At 39.1% G+C, this 26,170-nt stretch overlaps 1 protein-coding gene across 4 annotated transcripts in view; it reads right to left on the bottom strand.

The window, feature by feature from the left end:
• TNS3 (tensin 3) overlaps positions 1-26,170 on the bottom strand; it is a 248,233-nt gene that overhangs the window by 114,534 nt on the left and 107,529 nt on the right. For 3 of the 4 annotated variants that reach the window (XM_084281745.1, XM_084281746.1, XM_084281748.1), the window contains exons 5-7: positions 20,134-20,175; positions 5,000-5,049; positions 3,996-4,167 (exon numbers count right to left, since the gene is read on the bottom strand). In XM_084281745.1, coding sequence (XP_084137871.1) covers positions 3,996-4,167; positions 5,000-5,049; positions 20,134-20,175 — 264 coding nt within the window. Of the gene's footprint in view, positions 1-3,995; positions 4,168-4,995; positions 5,050-20,133; positions 20,176-26,170 lie in introns of those variants that run through there. The other variant, XM_084281747.1, reaches the window with a different exon arrangement.

Raw genomic sequence — 26,170 nt, 5'->3', positions numbered from 1 at the left:
TTTTAAGTTGCATAAGGTTATGGAATCACACATGATATTGACCATAAAGGTCATTCATCACTTCAACTGACCTTAAACTCTGAAAAAAAGAAAGTTTAAAACATCCATATAAAATTAGGAACACAGTCTTTATTCCAATAATCTGTCTGAATTTTAAACAGATTACTGATACAGAGCTAAACAGCAATCAAAAATTCATATATGCATTGTCCATCCTATTTTGGATCAGGAAGACGTATCAACATTTGAAATAAAGACTACAGTTATTCTTCCAGAAGGACCAACTGTATTATTAATATGTATATATACGTATATACAAGTGCTGTTGTGTGAGAACTTTTCTTTATCCCTCTATCTTGTATTAATATTTAAGAACAGTTTGCAATTCTTGTGTGTTATCATACACATTTTTTCATGATGGATATGTCACTGTGATATCAGGTGCCAAACTCAAATCCTAAGATGTAGCCAAGTTCCTGTCAACCTATACAGTAGAGATCAAACTGAGATGCTACAGTAGTTGTCATCTCGGAATGGAGACCAGAAGACACGGATCCAACATTTCACATGAAACAAAAGAAGCGTTCACTAAAGGCTTTCAAGAGAAGCATATTCTGCAAATAGATGTAAGTGGAAGATGAATTGCATTCTTTTTAGCCCCTTTTTGGTATAATCAAGGTATAGGTACATAGATTTTGTACAGGAAAGGTGAGCATTCTATGAAACTTAAATGATTTTTCCACGCATTTTAAGACCTCATCTAATGAATAAAAAATGAAGTAATATTAAGCAGCTGGGGAAAAAGAAGCCTTTTCTTCTTATACACAGCAGAGAGGAAACCCCTTCACCCCTATATGATTTAAACCTGAACTGTGAAGAAACTTGAACTAGTAAGGTAATATTAATTCTCTCACTCTGCTGAATGCTCGGCAACAGAACAAAAATATGGAGGCCTTTTAGCACAAAAAAATATGGAGACTTTTACAAAGATACTGAAGTGTCATATGCTTGGTCTGCTCTTTTATCAGATGACCACAAATACAAAACCTCAGAATGGAAAATAAAAAGAATCAAACAGCATGTGGCTGCAATTTTGGAACATGAAAGATGTACTGTGGTCAAAACAACATTAAGTACTAACCAAGGAACAATTCACTAGTCTGCAGCCCATTCCATTAAGGAGAAGAGACTGGGAGAGCAAGCAGGCAAAACTGTTCCACCAAGTGGGACTGAACTTACATGCTGAAGTTAGCACAGGCCTCACGTAGAGTATAATGCAGGGCAAAGAGGAACGTGGCCAAAACATGACATGAGCTAAAATTAACAAATAGTTCCAACTAGGAAAACAACAGCAGCACGCAAGCATTATCTTATCATTTACATAAGCAGGACCAAGAAAATGCACAGCATTTATATTGGCCTAACCAGTAACAAATGCTAACATATGCTAAAGCTGCAGGGTAATCACTGATTTATATATTTATTTATTTATTTATTTATTTATTTTACAAATCTTCACAGTGGGTTTGAGGGTTTTTTTTTTGCTTTTCTAGAAGAACTGAACATGAATTTAGACAATAGTATTTACTACCTCATTCTTAATGTGTACACACATCTAACTAGAGTGAATTAATTTACAGTAGTTTACTCCTCAAAGAACTCTGTTACCTTTCAGTCACTGTAGATACAAAAATACCACTGGAACACCCAAATACAGCAAGAGAGATAAGGTAACTTGTTCATTTATCACTGCTATAAATTAACATCAGGAAAACTGCTTTGATAATCGTAACTAATAAACACTGAAATAAAAATTCTTAAGTGACAAACTGATAAACAGACAAACTGGTAACATTTTTTTGTTGTTGTTGTTTCTTTTGAAAGCTAAAACTATCTGAACAATTGAGCAGCACTCCTTTCCTACAAGCACAACGCATGGCAAACTTTTGTTAAAATAGCATGACAAATGTATTACTGGTAAAATTGATTAAAACAGAAACATGATTAATTTATTTTTGCAAACTGAGTTTTTCAGTTGACAAATCGATTATGTCATTTAAACTGTTTATGTTTGCACTAATTATATTTTGAAAGTGCTGGTGAAAAACAGCATTCATTTGTAGCCAAGCCTTTGAATCTTGCATGAAAACATGCCTTCCTTTGCAACCAAGAGATCATTTTATTGGGGAATAAAAGGATGCTTTATTCTATCCACTAAATCTCTTTCTATGAAATGGCTGTTTTTTTTCAAACAAACACAGTTCTTTGGGTGTTCCATTACCCCTTCTCTGTTCTCATTATTGACTATAGCAGGAACAATCTACCACATACAAAAATCCAGAAAGAGAACAGCTATATAAGAAACAACAAATGTTGATTTATAGTATAGTTTCTGCTAGCTCAGGCCCTGACCAAATGAAAGAAGAAAACTGTTCTCATCAGCTTCAGTAACATTGCTTACTTGTAGGTGGTGGTTTTTCTGGTTTTCTTTTTTTCTTTTTTTTTAATGTTTCTTTTTTTTTTTCAATTTGTTTGTTTGCTTTTTGCTGCTATACGTATGTCTCTCAAGCAGACTTAAGGGATCTTTGAAACATAAGAAACAACAGATCAAGTTTAAAAATGAGATCTCTGGCTCTATAACCTGGCTATGATTTTCCAGGTTATTTTGAAAATTTGCAGAAACGTTCTTGAACAGAGGGAATCAAATTTTCTTCTGACCATGTCTTCAGATTTCCAAAGTACTGGGTACAGATTTTTTAAATAAATAATTAAACTCAGATCAAAACGTTGCAAGAGAAATTGACTGCAATCCCACTTAAAGAGAGGACATCTTCTCAACCTAATCTCTCTCACTTACCATACACACAGAAGATTTTTGTAATACAGTTATTTAATGAGATTTAACTCTAATGAGACTAGAAGATTATTTCCCACATACCAAAAATATTTCTGTCATATGGGAAAGGCCACTCACAACAGGTGAATTGGAAACCATAAATCTTTGCATCCAGGTCACCCTCACACTGTTAGTATATTGTACCTTACAAGCTACCAGCACTACGTGGAATGGAAGGAAGGGCAATAAGGTGGCATTCTGAGAACATCAGACAACATTTTAAGTATTACAGGTATGTATCTGTTGTCCTCAAGACATCTATGACACCTCTGTTTGTGAGCAAAAGATTGTATATTTAAATTGTTAGGTGGACTCACTCTGTAAACCAATTTATGCAGTTAGTAAAGTTTCTGCTCCTGAAGCTGTGGAAATTTGATTCTAATAGTTTAAGCATGCTGACTAAAAATAGAAGAAAAAAACATAAATAAAATACTGGCCCGGTTTTAAATTCACATTCACAGAACAAGCTGACACAATACATGTCATAGGTTACAGATACAGTAGGGAAAAAACAGCACAGAAGTAACAGTTTGGATCATTACTTAAAAATATTCTGCACATAGAGCTCACTTGAGATTTGCTCACAATCTAATTTCCTACAGAAAACTAAATAGCAGGAAAAATGCATCTAAATCAAGTTAATGAGAAAGAGTTGGACCAAACAGACAAACTGTAACCCTATTACATATACCAGAGACAGCCCACGCATGATGGTGAGAGACCATTAGATACCCAAGCTGAGGACCCTGATTTAACAGATGGCTAGGAAAGAAAAACACATTCTACGTTGCAGCATATAGATCTCTTAAAAGTATACTTTGGACAATTAAAACAGTATGTGCAATTGTTCTGTAGCATTTGAATACCTACGATCAAAATAGAGACTGCAGTGCCAACAGCAGAAAGGTATTTTTAATATCCTTATCCGTATCTAACAGATTATAACATTACTGAAAATTTTGCTCTTGTTTATAAAGCTGTAAAGGTGGAAAAGAGTTTTTAGATGAATGACTTTTAGTTTATAATGGTACATGTAAACCTACAAGTGGTCTTCCTGCAGGACAGAAGAAGATGCAGCACTTAAGACAGACATACATACCAAGTAATTATCACCATGTTTGGATTTGAGCATTCGTGTTACATCTTGTAGATTGTGGAGATAAGTTTCCTCAGAACAGCTAGCAGGGAAAGATACAGCAATGATCCGTTCCGTGATGTAAGTGAGGTCAAGTTCATAGCCCTCCTCCATAATGTGATCAAAGTCTGCACTTCTGTGAAGAAATTATACATGGCAGTTCAGAAAGAAGCAGTAGAGTATATTAATGAGAAGAAATCGCAACTTGGACTGATACAGACAGCATTTCATGTTTGCAGAGCTTTCATTAAAATTACAATTTATTAAACACCTATAAAGCTCAAATTCTTAATTTTAGTCTGTAAATAGAGGTAGCCAAAAATCAGAGTTCTTCACATCAAAACTATAATGAAAAAATCTCTATAACCAATAGTGTAGAAAAGCAGTAAGATGAATACAATTAACTTTCACAAACACTAGTGCAAGAAATGTGGGAGTTCAGACAAAGAAGAACAAAAACAAAAATCCCCACAACATACAGATACTTATGGCTGCACAGGTCTCTTTCTGTAGAACTCTACAAATGCTTTACAAATTAGTAGATTCACCAGTGGTCTGTAAAACATTGCAGATAGATACCATCTTGAAAACTGTTCTGAGAAACACTGAGGTAACTCCAAAACCAGTCCCCAAACTGTAACAGACACTAATATAATACAAATAATTGTATAGGTACAATTATGTACAAATACTGTTTCCTTTACCTTCTGCTCCTTCCCCCAGTTGAGGGTGAAACGAGATACCTTACCTGATACCTATATCCTTCCTAATAGAATAATCAGAAGACGATAGTCACTAAGTTAAAAGTAAGCTCTTCAAATATGCCCGGCTTTTATCTCACAGAGGGATAGTAAAAATTAACTTTGCACAGCTGGACATGTCTCAGAGAAAGCTATCTCAAAAATCTAAACCACAAATAACGTGACAGCACTTGACACTACTAAACCAAATAGTAAAGGAATACCTACTGTGATCCCTTGTCACAACTGAAAGAGTTCTTCGAAACACTGCTGGAATTCTGGAACAAATAAAGCAGAGGGGTCAATCCAGTAGCTTTCTTGCTGCATTTATGTCAGTGTTCCTGCTTCCCTCCCCCCCCCCACCCTCCTTTACTACATCCCTACTGTGGAAAACTATTACAACAACAGGATAAGAGAGTAGCATCTTATGTTTTAATCACAACTGTAAACACTGTGGTTATGAACCAGGTTATGTCCAACTCTTCATGCAGAACATACACGGACTCACTACTACCAGAAAAGTAATGGTTGTCTAACATCGTTGAAGTCTTTGGTAACTCTGCACTAAGATTAAAGTGGACATTCAACAGATTTCTCAGAAGCTGGAGCTTGAATCGATAATCATTTTGTCACTTCTTATCAGAGGAAGCTGCTATGTGACTGCTCATTCAGATTAAAGAGAGGTTTAGTCATAACATTTATCAGGAAAGGTAGAAGCAATGGATAGATCTATGTGACCAACAAAGACCACGGAAGTAGAGGTGAAGATGTTCCCCTAATTCCTTTCTACTTACAAAACCAAAATTAACAGAAAAACACACTGAAAGCTTTCTCATGGATTTCAGTTTTTACCTATTGACTTACTGTAGCACTTCTGATGTATTATAGCCTTCACAATCCAAAGAAAGGGTTGAGTAAAAAGAAGCTGAAAATACCAATAAGTTTCCTTATCTTCTGTTGTTCTATTTAAGTAAAGACAAGAATTCATGGAACTGGGAACAAGCACTTCAGTGAGGCACACCTTTTGCAATCAGGTGTACTTGTTTAAAATTTGCCAGAACAGCTCATTTCCAGAAATTCTGGAAGGAAACATGCCAGTCATGTGTTTGTATGCGTCCTAGCTTCTGATATACAGTGCCACTGTGTGGAAAGTTTTAAGGCCTAGCACAAGTTTTGGTATATATCATCCACGTAACCAAAACACACAGGGTTTATCAGTTTTACAGCTCTTGCCCTTCCACTATATGAGCTTTTCTGTGCATTTTTCTGTGTAGTAAGTATAAATTCAGGGCAGGAAGATGGATGAGGTCTTTCTCTAATGGAGTTACTGATGCATGATATTAAAGTGAACTTCTGATTTTCTGTATAAAAAGATGTATCTAAATGTAAAATTTGTTGTTGATGCTTTTCTTATTCTTATTTAATGTTAGTGTAATAAATAGCTGCCCATTTTTCTGAAAACCTATTCTGGAAGGGTTTCTGTCCCCTCTAGGTTTCTCTGTTTCTCTCATTACATACAAAGGGAACTTAGGTGACTACCACACAGGTAGACTGAGTCAATGGAGTCCCTGAGACAGCTAAAATTAGGTGAGAGAAACTCTATCACTAAGGTTCATGGAGGAGAAAATTGTTACGCTCTTTAATGCATAGTTACTCTTACTGAACAAAGGGGAGTACAGAAGTCATACTAAATTCTCCTAAAGCAAAATCACTTCAGTTCATGCTTCTGCTTAGACTTGCAGGACTGTTACTGGAATAAATCGAGTATATGTTTCGATACTTTCATAAGAGAATCAGTTGATAGGTACTCAGGTTTGCAGTCAGAAGGTTTAAGCGTTGCATGGTCTCAATAGCTGCAATACTCTCATCTGTCATTACTGGTTCTCTTTTACACGAATACTTTGATTAAGCATAAGAAACTTCCCATGGTCTACAGATGGCACAGAGAACTACTAAATTTTAGTTAACCCTTCAAAGATTGTCTTGTACATTATATGTTGACTACTGTCGGCAAATGGACAAACAGTTGTTGGCTCTTGTTGACAAATGGACACCGTTAAGAACACTCCCCCTATTCTTCTGCATGTTCTCTAGGTTCTAGTCGCTTCCTCCACTCCTCCATGTCTTGATGCTAGTGATGTATCCTTTTTTTTTTTTTTTTTAACTTTTTTTCTTTTTACTAATTGTTTTGTTTACTAGTTGTTAATGACTACACCACTATCTTTTCCCCTTACAGAAAAAACATTTAGTAAAATCCAACAAGGAATCATAAGAATCATTTAGGTTGGAAAAAATGTCTGATATCATCAAGTCCAACTGTTTACCTAGCACTGACAAGTCTGCCACTAAACCGTGTCCCTAAGCATCATATCTACACGTCTTTTAAGTATCTCCAGGGATGGTGACTCAACTACTTCCCTGGGCAGCCTGTTCCAATGCTTCACAACCCTTTCAGCGAATAATTTTTTCCTAACATCCAGTCTCAACCTCCCCTGCTGCAATTTGAAGACAAGAAGTAATGCATGGCATGTCAGAGAGGCAAAATGATTGCTGAAATACCTTTTTAAAGGTTTGGTGAAACACACACCATATATACACACACCTAAATGTGTTCTCAAACGCATGAAGAAGCTGTAAGAGCATTTCTTTCAAAAGACAATCTGTAAATGTGAGCCATATCCTTCCATGCTTCTGACTTAATTTAGGTTTAATAGCCAATTAAAACCAATCTTGAACTTATGTAGCTGTCTTTCATTTTTCCATCAATCATCTCTGTGCTATTTCAGGTTAATTTCACTAATACCAATGCATTCCTCTTCATTTAGAACCAAAACATTATATATCTAACAGCAGAATACCAGTTTCACCAGGTACAGAATACAGATGCGTAGGGCAGACCACACATAAAGGCAAAATCAACTCCATCCATGGCCAGCCCTGCAAGACAGCAAATAGAGGATAGCACCTCCCAGGATCGATGATCGCAAAGAAATTCTTTCAAAACTAGATCTGATTTTAATTTTGTGTTGAGGAAAGGAACAAAAAATAATTGCTCAAAATGAGGTGTTTAATTACTCATGGATAAAAAATCAGAGTAGTAATGAGCATAGATCCAGTGGAAACAGCGCTTCTTCTGTTGCCAGTAGGGCAGACCACCTCAATGTTATTTGTCCTTTGAGTTTTTCACATGTTGTTTTTCCCTGTTTCCCTAGGACTGCCTGGCAATGCAAACAATATAATCAGTCATTTGAGAGGTAGAGTTCTAAATAAAGAAAACTTCTTCATTTTACCTACTCATTCAATTTTAGTGACTTTTTAAATATATAACACACAGATCAATCCCAAATAATTAAAATAAAAAGTTATCCCTAGTAAGTGAAAAGAACCTTTTGGTGAGATAAATTTAGCTAGTCATTCCACGAAAGCCAGAAGGGGGAAGCAATTGCTTTTCAAGTGACAACTGTCTTCTCTCCAGGCACAGAATGATTCTATTGGGGAACAAATTCTTTGTATGTTTCTGTATATTACTGTCCTTTTCCGGTGAAAATTCAAGCCATCAAGCTCTTCCTTTTCACATCCTCCTTGCTCCTTTTATCATCTTTGGCACCTGCACCCAGTTGTGGGTTCAGTGCAGAGCCTGCTAGGCCAACTTTCTCAATAACGCAGTTCTCAGAAGAGACCACCCCAAGGACCACCAAAAATTTGACACAGAAGCTAAGAAACAAGCCCATATTTGATTCTACATCATTTTCACCAGATCACAACAGTCATCAGAAGGTAAATGTCCCAGCATAGCTTTGCTCTACAGATTCAGAAAAAAAAAAAAAAATCACTACACAGGTACAGTACAGGGCATCTGACATAGGTATGGCTGCAATGGTAGCACTGAGTTTCCAGACACTTTCTGCACTAGTCCAGAGCAGAAGGAACACAGAAATAACCTGTAATAACCTAAAATAAAAACCAGAAAGAATAAGAAATAACCTTCCTGACAAGCTCGCATCCCCTCCCTATGAAGAAAGCCTATGAAAAAAAGGCTGTCTCTCAAGAGAAAAAATGAGGATTATAAAGTGAAAAAAAAATCATGGCTATAAAAATGTTTTTAAAAAATATATCTGGATCTGTATATGCATATATATATCTGTACATCCTTTCAAGATCTTGAATACAACTTTGATGAATAATAGTTGGATGATGATTAGTACACACTTCATAGGCTAAAACCCTCATTAGTAAAGTCTCAAAGAACAGACAGTTTATGGAAAAGCTAAATGGTGAAGGGTGATCAGTTTTGCCCTGATAAATTCATTTGTATAGTGTCAGTATAGCGCTTTACTATTTCTTATGCAGCAGTCTGGAAAAATCAAAAACCTATTGTGCAAACTGCTGGTGTCCAATACCAAAGCAGAACTAGACATGTGGGCCACACGTTGGGTCAGAAATACCAGATGTCACAATGATTTATCTGGTTTGAGATAAGGCAGTCTAAGGAATGAAAATTCAAATGACAAATCATTCAGTAGCCTTTTTCCAAGGCCATGCTTCTGGCACTGAAGAACAGTAATACAATGTCTGCTTAAACGCAATCTCGGCAGAATACAAGAACTACTGGATTCAAGGACTGGGTTATTTTAAGCGGCTGATAGCTCTCCATGAACTACATGCAGTTCTGAGTAACAGCATTACTGAAAACTCATGCCTGCAGGACTGGATATGCATTCATCCAGTTCATCTCCTCTCTCAGGCGTCTTCTTGGAGTGAGTACTAACAAGTGTAAGGAAGGGTCAATGAGCAGAAACTACAGCTATCAGAAATGTTAAGTGAAATGCAACTTAATGGGTGATCTGTAACTTAAAGAATCAGGGCACATTTTGGAAGAATGGCAGACTTATTTGTGATATAAATATTTTATTTATTCCTATTTTTAATGTTGATATAAACACCAGGCAACTTGAATCTCTATATAAAATTAAATGCATTTTACATAGCTTTTAATTACCTCATGAAACTTTTCACCACATAATTGTTTGAAATACCACCAGTTCAAAGAGCCAAAAATACAACTATTAATAGACAGATAATCAAGAGAACTGAATGCATTTTCACAGAGTCATAGAATGGTATGGGTTGAAAGGGACCTTAAAGATCATCTAGTTCCAATCCCTTGTCATGGGCAGGGACACCTCCCACTAAATCAGGTTGCCCAAAGCCCCATCCAGCCTGGCCTTAAACACTTCCAGGGATGGGGCATCCACAGCTTGTCTGGGCAACCTGTTCCAGTGCCTCACCACTCTCACTGTGAAGAATTTCTTTCTTATATGTAATCTAAACTTACCCTTTTTTAGTTTATAGGCATTATTCCTTGTCCTATCAGTACCTCCCCAGCTTTCCTATAGGCCCCCACACTCCCTTCAGGTATTGGAAGCCTGCTATAAGGTCTCCCTGGAGCCTTCTCTTCTCCAGGCTGAACAAAGCCAACTTTCTCAGCCTCTCTTCATAGAAGTGCTCCAGCTCCTTGATCATCTTTGTGGCCCTCTAGACTCATTCTAATACTTCCATGTCCTTCCTGTGCTGCGGGCCCCAGAGCTGAATGCAGTCCTCCAGGTGTGGTCTCACAAGAGCAGAGTAGAGGCAGAGAATCACCTCCCCAGCCCTGCTGGCCATTCTTCTTTTGATGCACCCCAGCATACAGTTGGTTTTGTGGTCTGCAAGAGCACATTGCTGGCTTATGTTGAGCTTCTCGTCAACCAACACCCCCAGGTCCTTCTCCTGAGGACTGCTTTCAATCCATTCTCTGCCCAGCCTGTATTTCTGATTGGGATTGCCCCAGCTCACATGCAGAACTTTGCACTTGGCCTTGTTCAACTTCATGAGGTTTCGCACAGGCCCTCCTCTCAAGTCTGTCAAAGTCCCTCTGGATGGCATCCCTTCCCTCTAGTGTATCGACCACAATATACAGCTTGGTGTCATCAGCAAACTTACTGAGGGTGCACGCAATCCCATTGTTCTTGTCACCACAGAGATGTTAAATAGGGCTGGTCCCAATACTGACTCCTTAAGAACACCACCTGTCACTAATCACCACTTGGAGGATGAGTTGTTGACTACAACACTGAGTGAGATCATCCAGCGAATTCCTTATGCACTGAGTTGTCCATCCATTAAAGCTATGTCTCTCCAATGTCAAGTCAAGGATATCACAGGAGTCAGTGTCAAATGCTTTGGACAAGTCCAGGTAGATGATGTCAGTTGCTCTTCCCCTATACACCAGTGCTTGTAACCCCATCATAGAAGGCCAGATTTGTCAGGCACAATCTTCCCTTAGTGAAGCCATGTTGACTTTTACCAGTCACCTCCTGATTTTCCATGTGCCTTAGCATAGTTTCCAGAAGGATCTGTTTCATGATCTTGGCAGGAAAAAAGGTGAGACTGACTGGCCTGTAGTTCCACAGGTAAGTGGAACTTTTTCTCCTTTTTAAAGGAGAAATGTATTTATTGAATTTTAATTGTATTATTTTTAATTTATTTATATTTATTATTTATTAAACAATACATTTAAAATGTGTCCTTTTTCTCCTTTTTAAAAGGGGGTCATGTTTCCCCTTTTCCAGTCAGTGGGAACTTCATCAGATTGCCACTTCTCAAATATGATGGACACTGGCTTAGCAACTTCATCTATCAGTTCCCTCAGGACCCTTGGATGCATTTCTTCAGGTCCCATGGACTTGTGCACCTTCAGGTTCCTTAGATGGTCTCATACCTGATCTCCTCCTACACTGGGAGGTCCACCGCTCTTCTAGCCTGACGTTGTCTTCTGGTGCTTAGGCTATGTGGTTAGAGCTCTTGTTGGTGAAGACTGAGGCAAAACAGTCATTAAGTACTTCAGCCTTGTCCACATCCCAGGTGACCAGGTCTCCTGTTTCCTTCCAGAAAGGGCCCACAATTCCCACAGTCTTCCTTTTATCACTGACGTACCTAGAGAAGACTTTCTTATTGCCTTTAATGTCCCTGGCCAAATTTAATTCATGGGGATGGACTTTAGCTTTCCTAACCTGATCCCTGGCTGCTTGGGCAACGGCTCTGTATCCCTCCCAGGCTACGTGTCCTTGTTTCCACTCTCTGGAGGCCTTCTTTTTCTGATTAAGCTTGGTCAGGAGATTGTTGTTCATCCATGCAGGTCTCCTGGCATTTTTGACAGATTTCCTCTTTGCTGGAATGCATCACTCCTCACTGCCGTCAGGATCCTGAACTCCACCATTTCATGATCACTGCAGCCAAGGCTGCCTTTGACATTCATATTCCCCACCAACCCATGCTTGTTGGTGAGAATAAGATCCAAAACAGCACCTCTCCTCGTTGGTTCCTCTGTCAAACCTATTTTAACAAAGTTATCTATTTTAACAAAGTTTATGATAATATATTATATGATTATATGACAATATAATATGATAATATTGTATGATAATAAGTTTATGATAATAAAGCTTATGATAATATTTTCATTCTCTAACCATTCTCAAGTTCTCTAACCTGTTCTAAGACATAATGCAACAGTTTTGTACACTTCGGGGTACTGAAGACAGGACAATGAAGTACACCAGTCATGTGCTGTTCCATGATTATGACTCCTACTGTCACAGTAGTTGCTTTCAGAAGCTACATGGAAACATCATTAGATGTCTTGCATGAGAATTAAAATTTGCATAATCTTTTGTCTTCTGGTTTTAGAATGATTCCTAATGTGAGAAATTAAAAATATATATATATATGTATTGTGAATATAAATGGTTCTCTGTTACTATATTCCTGCAGGAAATGTTAAAATAAATAAGACTTTGTTATAATTGATTCTCTGAAGACAAGTTTTTTAATTTCTACTGCAAATAGCTTTTTGGCTGTACATTTTATTTTTGTTCTGTATACTGCATTCTGTAAAAGTAATCTGTTCACTTGTATAGTATAAAAGAGTCAAGACAGATGTGCTCCCTGCAAGCAAGCAGCAGTGTCTGCAGAAGTTACAAATCCCAGCTTGCTCTCTCCCTGCTAAAAACCAGCTTGACTTTTAATCAATCACAGGAGCCGTTTTGTTCCCATGATTCTTCCCCTAAACACAGCAGTCAAGATAGGCCAGGCTGCCCTAAACAAGTTAACTATGGGACTCTGTAATTGAGTTTTCGGGCACTTGTATTTGGAACTCCCTCTGCCAGTTTGATGCACTAACAAAAAGTCAACCAGGGCAGGAAGACCGTTTTCCAACTCATTTAGGTTCAGAAGAATGTCTCTGCCCAAAGCCTCAAAGATCCTTGTATAACTGGGTCTTCAATCCATCTTTTTCACTTCTCTGAAAATTTGAAATTCATAGCAAAGAAAAGGCACAGAAAAAAATTGTTTCTACTAAGGGAACTTCAAGTGAGAATACTGAATATGCCCAAGTTCCATACTCAAGTAAAAATGAGGCACAACTTATGTTTCTATTACATGGCCAAACAGCCCAAAACTCCCACACAGGCACAAACAGTAAGGGGGAAAGAACACAGGAGAACAGAAGTTGGGAATGACAAGGACTATCAAAAGGAAGTCTTTCCCCAAAGCCTGGGGTGTCCTTACAGCATCACTTCATCCCTCTGCTGACTGAAAAGGAAAGACCCATTGCACGGGTGGAGCTGAGTAAGACAGCCCTGTCTGCTCCCTGCATAACAACCAGTGTAAGTAAGAAAACTCAATGGGTGATGGTAGTAGGAGACTTTTTCTGAAAGGTAAAGAGACACCCAGGCACCCATTTGCCTATTTGATCTGCTCTTGAGAGAAGTCTGCTGTTTGGCAGGGGCCCATATCAGGGATGTCACCAAGAGACTGTCAAGCCTTGTACAGCCTAAGGACTACTACCCACTGCTGCTGTTTCACATGGGCACCAGTGATGCAGCCAGGTGATTGCACAAGTTGTGGGTGTTCCATCCCTGGAGGTGTTTACAGCCAGGTATCTTTGCCCACGGCAGGGGGGTTGGAATTAGATGGTCTTTAAGGTCCCTTCCAACCCAAACCATTCTATGGTTCTATGATTTTACCTCACACACAATTTTACAGCTACACATATTTCTATTTGGAAATCCATAGCACTTCTGAACCCTTAGTTCTATAATGTCAAGATTAACTATTCATACTGAACTTCGTGAAGTTAGCAACTAGCCCTAACCCCTACTATGTAATACACAATACTACAGAGAAACCCTGCTTAGGTGAGTTAGTCATGTCAACACTGGAATGTAGCCAGGATACACAGCAGCCTCTTTCAAGTCATTCCAAAATCGTTAGTGATTTGCATGTGCCTTGCAACACTGCAACTTTTATTTTAATGGATAACTAATAAGCATGCAGAAAAACACCAGAAAAGTTAAATAACAATTGGAATGTCTCACTATAAGCATTTCAGGAAAAGGGATAGCAATTTATTTATATGGGAGTAGTTTTTAAAACAGTTGGGCTAGCTGGACATTTCTGAGTAGATGGTGGGAGTCTTTCATACAAAGAATGCTTCAGCAACTCTTCTCTTACAAATGACAAATATTGCTTGGCACTGGAAATAGCAAAGGGAAAGGAATTCACAGATCCAACATGATGAGTCTGCAAAACTGTTTGCAGCGTGTTTCTGTTGTTCTTGCTAAAAGCTGCAAAGCTCTGACTCTGGTGGCATGGTAAATTCTCTACACCAGCTAGACACTCTTAATCAGTATCGAGCTATGAGACATTTTCCAAATGCCTCAAAATATTACCATTTTTTGATAACAACAACTGCACTGTGTTTCTCACTCCTCAGCAGAAGGTTTGGTATGTTAGCCTGAATGAAAAGGAGCTGACTAACGGGAATGAACAATAAAATTAAAATTCAGGTAACTCTAACATTACAGATGTCCTTGAAGCAGCACCATACTAGCCACAATACACACATTGATTACAATATCTGTAGGTATGATCTTTTTCCTTAGCTGTTAACATACAGTTGTCTTCTGTGGTTAATATATACTGCCTGGTAGCAATGAGTGATCTTTCCAAATAATTTTCCTAAGTCTCCAGTGAGATTCAAAATGTTTTGGTTTCTCTTCCTAATCTTTAGCCTCTTATTTTTCTCCTTTGCTCGTTATTTCAACTTCCTGCTTTTCTCATTCAGGCACACGCTGTACACTAATTCAATGCAAAGAAGGCCAGAGTTTCTCTTTTAAGAGCTAATCAAGATACAGACCTCATTTCTGACAAATGTAATTTATTTCACACTCTTCTCTGTTGCCCCGTTTCCCCCTTTTATGCAGGAAGAGTCTCACACTTCCATGTTCTCTGTTTTTGTTTTTGTTTTTTTTTACTCTTTTTGAGTTAATTTCAGATCAGTATGCTCAGGCTGCAAATGCATGAAACTGCTGGCACACAGCAATGCCGAGACACGGCACCAGTCTGCAGGCTCCTCCAAAGGCCTGTTTCGTGAGCCTAAGAGAACCAGGTGAGTTTGATCTCACCAGGAAGCAATGCGCGTATCTCCCTTAATACAGACCATTATGTCAAAACTAGACAATGCACAGCACTATATTATATGTTATTGTATTAGTTAAAACAAAAAAGTGATGCGAAATACAGACAGCTCATTGTATCTGCTGACAACAGATGAATGTAAGTCACAATGCTGCTCATAGGTAACTCAATAATAAGGCTACTCAGAGGGAATATCTAAAAGGCTACGATCAACAAGATAGAATTCACCCAGCAAGGGAATCATCCAGCAATCACTCAGAAAGAAAATTCACCAACACTTCGATACTGTCATTTACTATTTCGGGAACCAGAGAAGCAGAAGCTTTTCAGAAGAAAACTAGCAATCACAAGGTGTTTTACTGTTCTCCCTTCCTAAGGCTGTGTGACACTGGGAATACAGAAAAAGTCGTTCTTATTCCAGGGGAAATGCATTTGACAAATATCTTTTACAAGGACAGACCATATTGCTACTTCCATCACCTGTCCTCAGATTAACTTAAAGCTGCTGCAAAGATGACTTTTATACAACTTGTAAGGAACCCCTTAGCTTGCATACAGAGAAAGCAGAAAATATAGCAAAGGTAGCTTTGCAAGCCTTACGCAGCTAGATTTACTTCCCCAAGGAAGTAAAAGTCCATATAGCAAGAAGTGAGTTCTACACACTTCCACCATCCCTCTTCCATGACATTGCCCATATGTAAACTTTCACCCAAGGCACAGTTCTAATCTTACAGCTGTTTCACATAGCTCTCTACAAGACCAAAGTTCCACTGCAAACATAAGGGAAACTTACTATGTCTGTATTTAAGTATTATTATGTTGAGTATTATGTAAGGAATTTACCTCAACTGACTGAAATAATACATGTGTTCCAGCTCTGGTTGTAGCACAGCTTCATAATTACTTCAGAGGTTTGAACAAGTTTCCTGAATGAATACTATCCACAGGCAATTCAATTAAGCACAGCAGACACAACAAGGTATGCAACAAGAAATATAAATTACTACATTAATTTACACCTACTACATTAAGGATGAGGCTCTGCAGAATTCCTGTACAGCACGGCTCAATGATACTTAACACAAAGTTCCTGTATGTGTGCTCTATTTCCTAATTCTCTAAAAACAACAGTGGTATCTACAGTGGAAAGAAAAGAACGTGGTGGCAGAAGAACAGATCAGAAGTAGATCTCCTGAGTTTGTCTGACCTTGCTGAAGATGCAAACTGAATCAGATATTCATCCATAACTTAGCCCTTTACTAACAGAAAATTACATGTGCTGATGGACAGAATTCTTGGAAAGAGACAAATCACTTCTGTCAGCCTTTAGTTGAAACAAGAAGCCTTGTTTTCTTGTTTTTAATATGTCAGTATTAAAATGTAACAAAATTTTGGCTCTGACACTATCTAGAATTCAAGCCCAAACTTCTATGTTGATATTTACACAGCTTTCCTGTAAAGCAGTAGGGGCTGACGTTAGAAATATTTTTTAGTAGCCACATTGCTGGGAGAAAGCAATAAAACTTTTCTTTCCTGGACCAGATGTTACGAAACAAGATGGAAAGGAGATGAAAGAACAAAGAAACACCAGAGCCAAAGAAGGCTCAGATGGGTTAAAGCAGTCTCTTTCAATTTCATTAATACAACAAAAAGAAGAACAAGAATGTGTGATGTTTTCACACTGTTGGCTAGCTAAGATAAGCTCTTTTACAACCATTCTCGTCCTCCCCCTCCTCCAAGAAACAGGGGGAGAAAATATGATGAAAAAACACCTCATGGGTTGAGATAAGGACAGGGATATCACTCAGCAATTAACCACTACAGGCAAAACAGACTCTGCATATGGAGACTAATATAATTTACTGTCTATTACTATCAGGCCAGAACAGTGAGAACTAAAAGCAAACTAAAAACACGTTCCCTCCCCCTATCTTCCCACTTCTACTTTCTCCCCCTGAGTGGCACAGGGGTACAGGGAAGGGGATTTGTGGTCAATCCATAACACTGTCTCAGCTACTCCTTCCTCCTCACCCTGTTCCCCAGCTTCAGTGTGGGGTCCCTCCCACAGGATGCAGTCCTTCCTGAACTGATCTTGTGTGGGCTTCCCACAAACTGCAGTTCTTGAAGAACTGCTCTAATATGGGTCCGTACCATGGGGTCCATCCATCAGGAGCACACTGCTCCAACCTGGGTCCCCCATGTACAGCAGCTCCACCAGACCTCCTGCTCCACACCATGGCCTCCACTCCACAAGCTGCAGTTCTGGCCTGAAGTCTGCTCCTGTGGGGGCTCTCCATAGCCTACAGAATCCTCCAGGCCATATCCACCTGCTCCACCACAGGCTCCTCCATGAGCTGCAACGTGGAGATCTGCTCTGCAGTGGTACACCATGGGCTGTGAGGGACAGCCTGCTCCACCACAGGCCCCTCTGTGGGTTGGAGGGGAACTGCTGTTCTGGTACCTGGAGCACCTCCTCCCCCTCCTTCTTCACTGACCTCAGTATCCGCAGGCTTGTTTCTCTCACATTTCATCACTCCACTCTCCCAGCTGCTGTTGTGCAGCTATTTTTTCCTTTCTTAAATATGTTCTCACAAAGGCACAACTAGCATCGCTCAACTTTGGCCAGTGGCAGGAGGGAGCTGCAGGGTGTGAGCTACAGTCATGGATCACAGAACCAGAGCTGCAACAGCCCCATCAAGGCACCACCTGCATCTTGCCACTAACACATAGCTTGCCACTAAGACTGTCTTCAAAATTGCTAGCTGTGCATGAGCTACCACATGTACAGAAAAAAAAAAAGGGGAGGAGAAACATCTTTGCTTGTCTAGTAAGCTACCACTACAAAGAGAAACCTCCAGTGTGTTCAGATGTAAAAAAATTAAGCTAACAACTTCCTACTAAAAACAACAAAAAAAAAGATTTTCCTCACAATATGTCTCATTATTTTGCTTCACATTTCTTACATTAGAAACAGCTATCAAAACCAATTATTCACATGCATGTAACAAATAAGTTTGTTCTGTTCTGTGTTTTTTTTTTTATTTTTAGGTGATTTGTCTAAAAAGAAGAACGAAGCAAATAGACAAAATTTTGTCACTAGGTATTTTAGCTGTTTTCAATAAATATGATCTAGTAACTTAAAGATTACTGCAACTTTACAAGAAAACAGTGGATAATAGTATGGATCCAGTGTGGATAGAGAATACTTTGGCTGTACAAAAAACATTATTGCCACCCTAAATAAACAAACTATACTACTAACAACAAAGTCTTTGTGATGGTCTCCTGCCTACATAGGTAGTCAAGGATCAGAATTCTTCACAGTATGCAAAGAGCGACACCAGAAGAAGCCTGCAGCACTGAACCACAGATGACACTAGAAAAAAGTGCAACAAGCAAGACAAACACAGTGAAATAGATGCTCATTTATTGCAGTAGAGAGCTGCTCTTTAACGATCAATTGGTGAAGGCCACATGTCTTTTAAGTCTTTACCCTTGCTCCTTTTTAAATGCCAACTTCACCTTTACAGCGGTGAATCAAATACCTGCATCACAGTTAACAGATAGTTAACTATAGTTATCTACCATGATTTATTTCAGGATCAGAGAAACCTGGCATCTCTGATAAAACATAACTGCAAAGGTTCTCAAAAAGACCTTTGTTCCTTCCTTGTTTTACTTATTTCACAGAAATTGTGCTAGAAATATATTCATACGTGATACCAGTATTAAAATATTGAGTAATTCCTATTCGCAGAATTTTCTACATCACTTAGAAGACTAGGTTCTATTGCACTACAGTATATATATTTACTATTTCTTGTACCACTGGAACTACACCAGCAATAATAACAAAGAGTTGGTAAAGAACATCTAATTTGTTTTGTATATAGTGTGGCACATTTGAACAAATAAACGCAAAAAGATTGATTACATATTGACCACAATAGAAGAACTTTAAACTGTTCTTGCTGGGAAAAAAGCCTCTTGAATTCCTAAAAGTGACCAGTCTACAAACATTTTAGTATTTCTCTTTAATTCTTGACTTAGATAAAAGGAACTGTTATGGTTTTGGTTTGGATAGAGTTAATTTTCTTTGTAAAAGCTTGTATGACTCTGTGCTTTGGATTTTTGACGACAATAGCAGTGATAACAGAACAATGTTTTTTGTTCTTGCAGAGCAGTGGTTGAACAGAGTCAAGGACTTCTCTTTTTCTCGTGCTGCCCTGCCAGTTGCTGGGAGGAGAGACAGCCAGGACAAACTGACCAAAGGGATATTCCATACCGTATGACATCATGCTCAGCAATAAAAGCTGGGGTAAAGGAGGAGGAAGGGAGCACTTACAGAGTGATGGCATTTATCTTCTCAAGAAACCATTATTCGTGATGAGCCTGCTTTCCTGGTAGTGGCTGGATATCTCCTTGCCGATGAGAAGTGGCAAATGAATTCCTTGTTTTGTTTTGTTTGCATGTGCAGATGTTACTTCACATAGTTAACTTCTTTATCTCAGCCCATGAGTTTTCTCAGATTTATTTACCTGTCTGATTCTCTCCCTTATCCCACCTGGGGACAGTAAGAAAGCAGCTGTGTGGTACTTGGCTGCCTGCCATGCTTGAACCACAACAAGATCACAAAGTTCATTTCATTGTTCATGCATAATATGTGGGAGGTGGGGAAGAGAGCACATAAGGAATCCCAGAGACAATTTTGCACAGTGTAGAAGCCAAAGAGCATGCCCTGAAAAGGGCTAGCATTTAACGCTTTGTAAGGATGTAATAAAACGAGCAATAACAAAAAGGAAAATAGCAGGCCAAGCAAAAGAAAAATAAATAAAATTACTTACAGTTCTGGTTACATGACTTTTAAAGGCCTCAAAGTTGTTTGCCTGCAAAATGAGAAAAATGCACAAAATGGACTTTATTATTCCAGATAGTTAAAATATAAGAAATCTCCTTCTAACATATTCACACAACAACAAAAAAAAAATGAATCATTCAGAAGTACACATACATTCTACAGCATTAACAACCAAACTATCTTTCGAACAGATATGGAAAACAAATTGATTTTACATCATCAGATGTAAAATTTGGATTAACATCATCAGATGTTAATTCAGATTTTGTAAACCAACGTTCTGAGGGTGCTTTACTCCAAGTTACAGAATACACAGAGAAAGCTATGCTGTGCATTCCCTCTTTTATTTTTTTCCAATTTCTCATTCTATGCTTTTTGATGGAAAAGAACACTTGTGTGGGTTATTGATAAAGTGAATTATCTTGGCTCAGTCTTTAAGTACAATGTAAAATCTGTTTGCTGATTTAAAACACATTAAGTTGTATCTGTTGAAATTTAAGGCAAACCTTTTAAGAAGTTTAGCCAATCCGCTAATAGGAGAATCTAACTGGAAAAAAATAACCACCAGAAGTACAACCATCAGTACATGCTTTTTTAATTATGACTCTCCAATTGGCATGAAATTAACGTAATGTAATAGGGAAGTACATTGGCAAGATTGGGTAAAAAGACCTCAAGTCTTGCTTTAGACTTCAACAAGGGCAAGATTTGGCATTTCATAAAAGCAAATAACCTAGATTAGGGATTTCACCATGCAGTATCATGTGAGAACAACAGAACTATTTCACCTTGAAATACACTCAGCCAAATGAAGTAACACTGGAACTAAATTGGTGCTATATAAAACTGCACCAAACTTCAGTATGTTCTGTTCCACACGTCTAGAATGAGAGGCTACTGTGCATAAAGCAATATATTATGTTTAACAACTTAGAAATATTACTTCCAAAGACAATTTCAAAATTTATGAGAAAAAAAAAAAGTTTCACTCAGAAGACACTGAAGCATTCAAACTGCCAAGACAGGTTGTGGATGCCCCACAGAATGGTTTGAGTTGGAAGACATGTTAAAGTTCACGTAGTTCCACCCTCAACCCCTCCATGGGGGATGCCTACCACTAAATCAGGTTGTGAACGTCCTCTGGTTTGCACAGGTCCACCACTCAAGTCTGTCAAGGTCCCTCTGGATGGCATCCCTTTCCTCCAGTGTATCAACCACACCACACACCTTGGTATCATCAGCAAATTTTAGGTTCCTCAGATGGTCGCAAACCTGATCTTCTCCTACAGATCATTCCTCCAGTCCCTGCCCCTTTGTCCTCTGGGACTTGGGCTATGTGGGTAGAGCACTTGCCAGTGAATACTGTGGCAAAAGAGCTGTTCAGTACCTCAGCCTCTCTGTGTCAGTTGTAACCAGATCTCCTGTTTCCTTCAGGAGAGAGTCCACATTTCCCCTAAACTTCCTTTTATCACTGACATATTTATAGAAGACCTTCTTGTTGCCTTTAACATCCTTGGCCAGATTCAATTCTATCTGGGCTTCTGTTTTTCTAACTTACTCTCTCTCTGGATGCTCAATGTCTCTGTATCCCTCCCATGTTATCTACTCTTGCCTCCACCCTCTGTACATTTCCTTTCCATTAGTGCAGCCAGGAGCAACTTGTTCATCCATGCAGGCCTCCTGGCATTTCTCCCTGACTTACTGTTGGGATGCATCGATCCTGAGCTTGGAGGAGGCGATCCTTGAATATTAACCAGCTTTCTTAGGCTCCTCTTTCCTCCACGGATTTGTCCTATGGTACTCTACCAAGCAAATCCCTCAAAAAGGCTGAAGCCTGCTCTCCCAAAGTCCAGGTCTGTGAGCATGCTGTGTAGGTAGCTAGGTAGGTAGGTAAGAAGGGAGGAAGTCATATCATGTGTCTAAGAGCATTGTCCAAATCCTTCTTGAACTCTGGTAGGCTCAGTGCCATGACCACTCCCCTTGGGGTTCCAGCATAGCATAGAATCAATAGAGAATATCCCGAGTTGGAAGGGACCATTAGGATCATCGAGTCCAACTCCTGGCACCACACAGGTCTACCCAAAATTTTAGACCACGTGGCTAAGCGCACAGTCCAAACACTTCTTAAACTCCAACAGGCTTGGTGCAGTGACTACTTCCCTGGGGAGCCTGTTGCAGTGTGCAACCACCCTCTCGGTGAAGAACCCCTTCCTGATGTCTAGCCTGAACCTCTCCTGCCTCAGCTTGAAACCATTCCTGTGGGTCCTATCACTGATGACTAAGGAGAATAGATCAGTGCCTGCCCCTCCACTCCCCCTCACGAGGAAGCTGTAGACTGCAATGAGGTCTCCCCTCAGCCTCCCCTTTTCCTATTTTCCTCTTTTTTACATCAAGTTTTCACTTCTTATCCTAAACTCCTCTGAAGTGTTGCAGAATGCCAATTTAACAGCTGGTTTTTTTCCAGAGGTGACTACATTTTATTTTAGCAGTGGATGAAGTGATCCCTGTTCTGTATAAAATTTCTATGTGAATTTTTCAACCTTGTGAAACTATTTCTGGACTCTGGAGGATAAAGATACAGATGGAATGTTAGTTGTAATGGTAAAGCTGTTATTACAGCTGCGGTCTAGCTGACTGCAATTTGTAACAGGATAACAGGATCATAGATTGGTTTATTTTATTTCATTTATTTTGTCATTCCCCCCACCACCATCTTCCACTAGATCAGGCTGCCAAAGCCCCATACAGCCTGACCTGAAACACTTCCTGGAATAGCAAGGAGGAAGAGACAACCCCTGAAGCCTGAGGTACCCTTGCAGAACAACTTCACTGCTCTGTGGACTGAAGAGGAAGGATTCATTATATCATGAGAGACACTGGCCCTGACACTAAGCCAGCTTGATCTTCAGCCTGTGTAACAATTAGTGCAATCAAGAAAAGGCGATCAAGAAAAAGTAATAGTTTTAGGTGACTCTCTTCTCATTTGCCAGCCAGAACCACTCTCAGGAGAGGTATATTGCCCACTAGTGACTTTGCCAAGAGACTACTGAAACTTGTACAGCCCACAGACTATTCCGTCCAATGCTCTTATTTCATGTGGGCACCAACACCACTGTCAAAGAGCAGTCCAAAGTACGTCACGAAGGAATACAGAGCCCTTGGAGCTGCTGTAGGAGGCTCTAGATCACAGGTGGTCTTCTCTTTAATCTTGCTGGTCAAAGGAAAAGGCTTTGAAAGGACCAGTTGAATCCAGCAAATCAATGACTGGTTGTGGAACAAGTGTCATATCCAGGTATTTGACTTTTTAGACCATGGGACCCTGAGGAACCTGGTCTACTGGGGACTGATGGGACTCATCTGTCAGAGGGAGGGAAGAGCATCTTTGGCTACAGTTTTGTCAAGCTGGTGAAGAGAGCTTTAAACTAAAGTTGCAGGGGAAGGGGAACTCAACCCACCCAACTTTTATTGGCAAGCATCAGCACTAGATGCCCAGGATTCTTCCCCTCTCGAGAGACCCCACCTAGAGTACTGCATCAAGTTCTAGACTACCCATCACAAGAAAGACATGGACTTGGACCAGGTCCAGAGGAGGGCCAGCAAAATTATCAGAGGACTGAAATACCTCTCCTGTGAAGAGAGGCTGAGAGAGTTGGGATTATTTAGCTTAGAGAATAGAAGGTTCTGGGGAGAGCTTATTGCGGCCTTTCAATAGAGGGGGCCTACAAGAAAGACAGGGAGAGACTCTTTGTCAGGGACTGTAGTAATAGGACAAGTGGTAACAGCTTTACACTAAAAGATGGTCATTTTAAACTAATCATATGAAATCATTTACTACAATGGTGGTTAGATACTGGAACAGGTTGCCCAGTGAAGCTGTGGATGTTCCATCCCTGGCAGTGTTCAAGGTCAGATGGGATGGGGCTTTGAAGGTGCCCCTGCCCACAGCAGGGGGGCTAGAACCAGATGTTGTGCAAAACATTCAATGATTCTTTCTGCTGAACCACCTTGTTGACCAACTTAAGGACAGTGAAGGAACTTACAGCTTGGTAGATGTTAAAAATAAAATTTCAAGCAGCACATACACACTCAGGAACATGTTTCCCCATCCTAGGAATACCAGCATTTGCCCAAGATGGGTACCCCAGCATATGTGTTGACAAGTACTCCAACATACTTACATGGCCACACAACTCCCCCATGCAGACATCAGTAGCATTACCAACTGAAAGCGTGACTCTAAGACCTGCTGCAAGAACAATGCTTTGACACAGAGCTGCAGCTTTTCAATTGTCAACTGTTTTTTTTGGCAGGTCACTGATGTTCATTTTCTCCCTAGCAAAGATTCCACCATAGCAAGGAAAAGAAAATAAACTCCTATCTAACAAAAAAAGCAAAATCTTATGATCTTAAAAACTCAATACCAAAACTGTGAAAGTCCTCCACCTCCTTCCCACATCCTTCTACTCCAATTTTCTCCATATAATTCGACAGGACTTGAGTCCTATTCGTTTCAGGTACACCATTTCCAGTTCCTCAGTTCTTTCCCACTCAGAAAACACAGTGCAATAGGCAGAAGACCTGCACCATCACATGGAAAACATGACTGCAAGCTAAAGTACCTCATTAGGTATCGTTTTGTTATTAATGTGAAAACATTAACATAAAGCAAATTAGATCAGGATGACTTCTGACGTAACAGTGAACTAAAATTGAATGGCATCCTAGAGACTGAACATTAGTTAAGCAATGAATAAACATGACCCACTGCTATATGATAAAATAATTGGACAAAGCATCATAATTTAACATAGAGGATCATACTCATTTGCTTCACAGTTCTGTCTGAAAACAGGGAGTCCATGCATAGCTGTCCTTTTTAAAATTAATGACTATTAGAAAAATTTATTTTGAAATTAATTGTACTGAATTTGTTGTTTTCTTCTGAAAGACAGATTACTAGTCCTCCATTGTGCTGTAGTACTCAGTCATACAGAAACAAAGAAAAAAATTATATATATATATATATATATATATATATATATATATATTAATGTTTGGCTGGAATGCTCTTCAGGGATGGCTACCCTTCTTTCATTTTACACATTCCTATGTAGACAAAGCATTTCCAAAGATTAATTAAAAGCAGACTCACAAGGGACATGAGATCTGTCACTCTCACGACAAACTACATGTGAAACAAGAAAATTATGCAGAACAGAAGAAACCTACTCTGGAGCATGCATTTTCCTTTTACAGCATTGTCAAACACAACCTATTTGCTGCTTAGTAAAGTCAAACAAACTTGAAAAGTTTCTATGACAACTTAAAACTAATGACACTGAGGAGTTTGAAACACAGATAACACATTTAATTTCCCTGTAGCTAAAATAAAGCTGGGAAGGAAGAAAGAAGCGTATTATGCCTTGCAAGAACATCATGCTGCTGGATTTAGCTGGCATGGTGTATAACGTCACATTTCTGGAAAGCAGATGCTTCTGCCCTCCTGGAGTACCATATTCAGCAGGAAGGTTAGAAATCAGTTTGGAGAAAATAAGCAAGCAAGCAAGCAACATGCACTCTCCCTCCTGGCAAATATAATGACTGGTTTTTGAATCTCATATACACTGCACAGCTCAAATCGGAAGTACTACTTTTAATTATCTTTTGATTTTTTTTGTATTCAGTCTGATTCTTTGTCCCTTTTACGGCTAATATATTTATGAACAAGTCATTGACTGCCCTTTAAACTTTTTTTTTTATCCCCTACTTTACAGCCCCATGTGGTCCATGGTCTTAAACTAATAAGCACCTGAAACACAAGAATAAAAAATAAAACCCATATAAATGCTACATAGAGTTGCCCACATCAAACCCTTCTGGAGATCCATAAATTCAAAAACATTTGAAAAATATTCAAGTCAAGTGCTTCAATTCAGACAGCAGCTCACAGGTTTTGTCACAAAAGTGTCTCATCAGTCCCTGCTTCTGCTTCCTATGGCACTGGGAGAATATGGCACCAATGA

This window comes from Netta rufina (genome assembly GCF_964035555.1).
Source record: "Netta rufina genome assembly, chromosome: 2".
Taxonomy (NCBI): domain Eukaryota; kingdom Metazoa; phylum Chordata; class Aves; order Anseriformes; family Anatidae; genus Netta; species Netta rufina.
The sequence above is the reverse complement of the archived record's forward strand: the minus strand, read 5'-3'. Positions and strand labels throughout refer to the sequence as shown.